A 1,507-nucleotide genomic window follows, 5' to 3' on the forward strand; every position below is an offset into this window, starting at 1 on the left:
AGGATACTATGTTTTTACAAATGCCTCTAAGGTATCCAAACTATATTTTCCTATGCCTTTCACAAGGTATACCTAAACCCTACTGACTCTTCTCACTTTCTTGCATGCCCCTTCCTTTGCTCTCATTTAATGGGGATATTAGTAAGATGCCACTAATTTTTGTACATTCATACATGCCTACTTGAATTTTTTTGTAACTCTTTGTTCATTGTGACATTTTCACATCCATAGATGGAAATGCAGAAGGTGCTGGGGTTTATCTAAAGAAATAAATCAATTGTATTATTAGCATAAGATCTAAATTTTATTGGACGATATCGAACATCGTTGGCCATGTAAAAGAATGTTAATAATCACCACAAAAATATTATTTGAAATCACATAACACTTAAATGAGACTTGAATCAGTTCATTAGAGAAAGGTCTCCAGCATAGGTTTAATGGAGAATTGACTGAAGTGCTCTTTAGTAACTTGATTTTTTCTCCACAGGTACAAAAAATTCACATGCCCATCAAATTTGGGGGAGGAAGACGTTTATTTTCCCGACCCATTCTCCTGCGTGGAATATCATGTATGCAAAGGTGGAGACACACTAGATTATGCCTGTGAGGAGAAAAACACAGCCTATAATCCTGAGAAACACACATGTGATGATTCAGACCTTAGCACATGTCAGACTAGCCCCATACCATTCTGTAAAAAGGATGGTGACAAAGGTATCATCAAGGGCACCAACTTTGTGTACACCTGTAAGGAAGAAATGGACCCATTCCACATAATTTATCCACTCATTGAGCCAACTCCAACAACTTCCCCTTCACCAGAAATGGAAACTTCCCCTTCACCAGGGACCTCAATAAAAACTTCCCCTCCAGCAGGGACCTCAATGGAAACTTCCCCTCCAGCAGGGACCTCAATGGAAACTTCCCCTCCAGCAGGGACCTCAATGGAAACTTCTACATCAGCAGGGACCTCAATAAAAACTTCCCCTCCAGCAGGGACCTCAATGGAAACTTCTACATCAGCAGGGACCTCAATAAAAACTTCCCCTCCAGCAGGGACCTCAATGGAAACTTCCCCTTCACCAGGGACCTCAATGGAAACTTCCACATCAGCAGGGACCTCAATGGAAACTTCTACATCAGCAGGGACCTCAATAAAAACTTCCCCTCCAGCAGGGACCTCAATGGAAACTTCCCCTTCACCAGGGACCTCAATGGAAACTTCCCCTTCATCAGAGCACACAACCGTAACTCCAAGTTTTACAGACATGACAACCAAGATGCCATTTAGCTGTAGTAAAGCTGGGTACTTTGCTGACTCTGACGACTGCCGCAAGTATTACATCTGCTACCAGCTCCAGAACAGTTCCTGGGCCTATGTGGAGAAAATGTGTCGTCCTGGTTCCTACTTTAACGAGACGCAACAAATGTGTGTAAAAGGGTACTGCTCACATTACCCCTCCTCAACCTCCCCAGCAGCTATGGAAACAACAACCTCCCCCTG

General features: G+C 42.9%; 1 protein-coding gene across 1 annotated transcript; it reads right to left on the reverse strand.

Moving 5' to 3' along the window:
• Nucleotides 1-781: 781 nt before the first annotated feature.
• Nucleotides 782-1,273, reverse strand: LOC139692180 (skin secretory protein xP2-like). Its single transcript, XM_071590245.1, has one exon. It carries the CDS (start codon nt 1,271-1,273, stop codon nt 782-784), a length of 492 nt encoding a protein of 163 aa, XP_071446346.1.
• Between the last annotated feature and the right edge of the window lie 234 nt (nt 1,274-1,507).

This window comes from Hetaerina americana, unplaced genomic scaffold, assembly GCF_022747635.1.
Source record: "Hetaerina americana unplaced genomic scaffold, ioHetAmer1.1.p SCAF_4, whole genome shotgun sequence".
Taxonomy (NCBI): domain Eukaryota; kingdom Metazoa; phylum Arthropoda; class Insecta; order Odonata; family Calopterygidae; genus Hetaerina; species Hetaerina americana.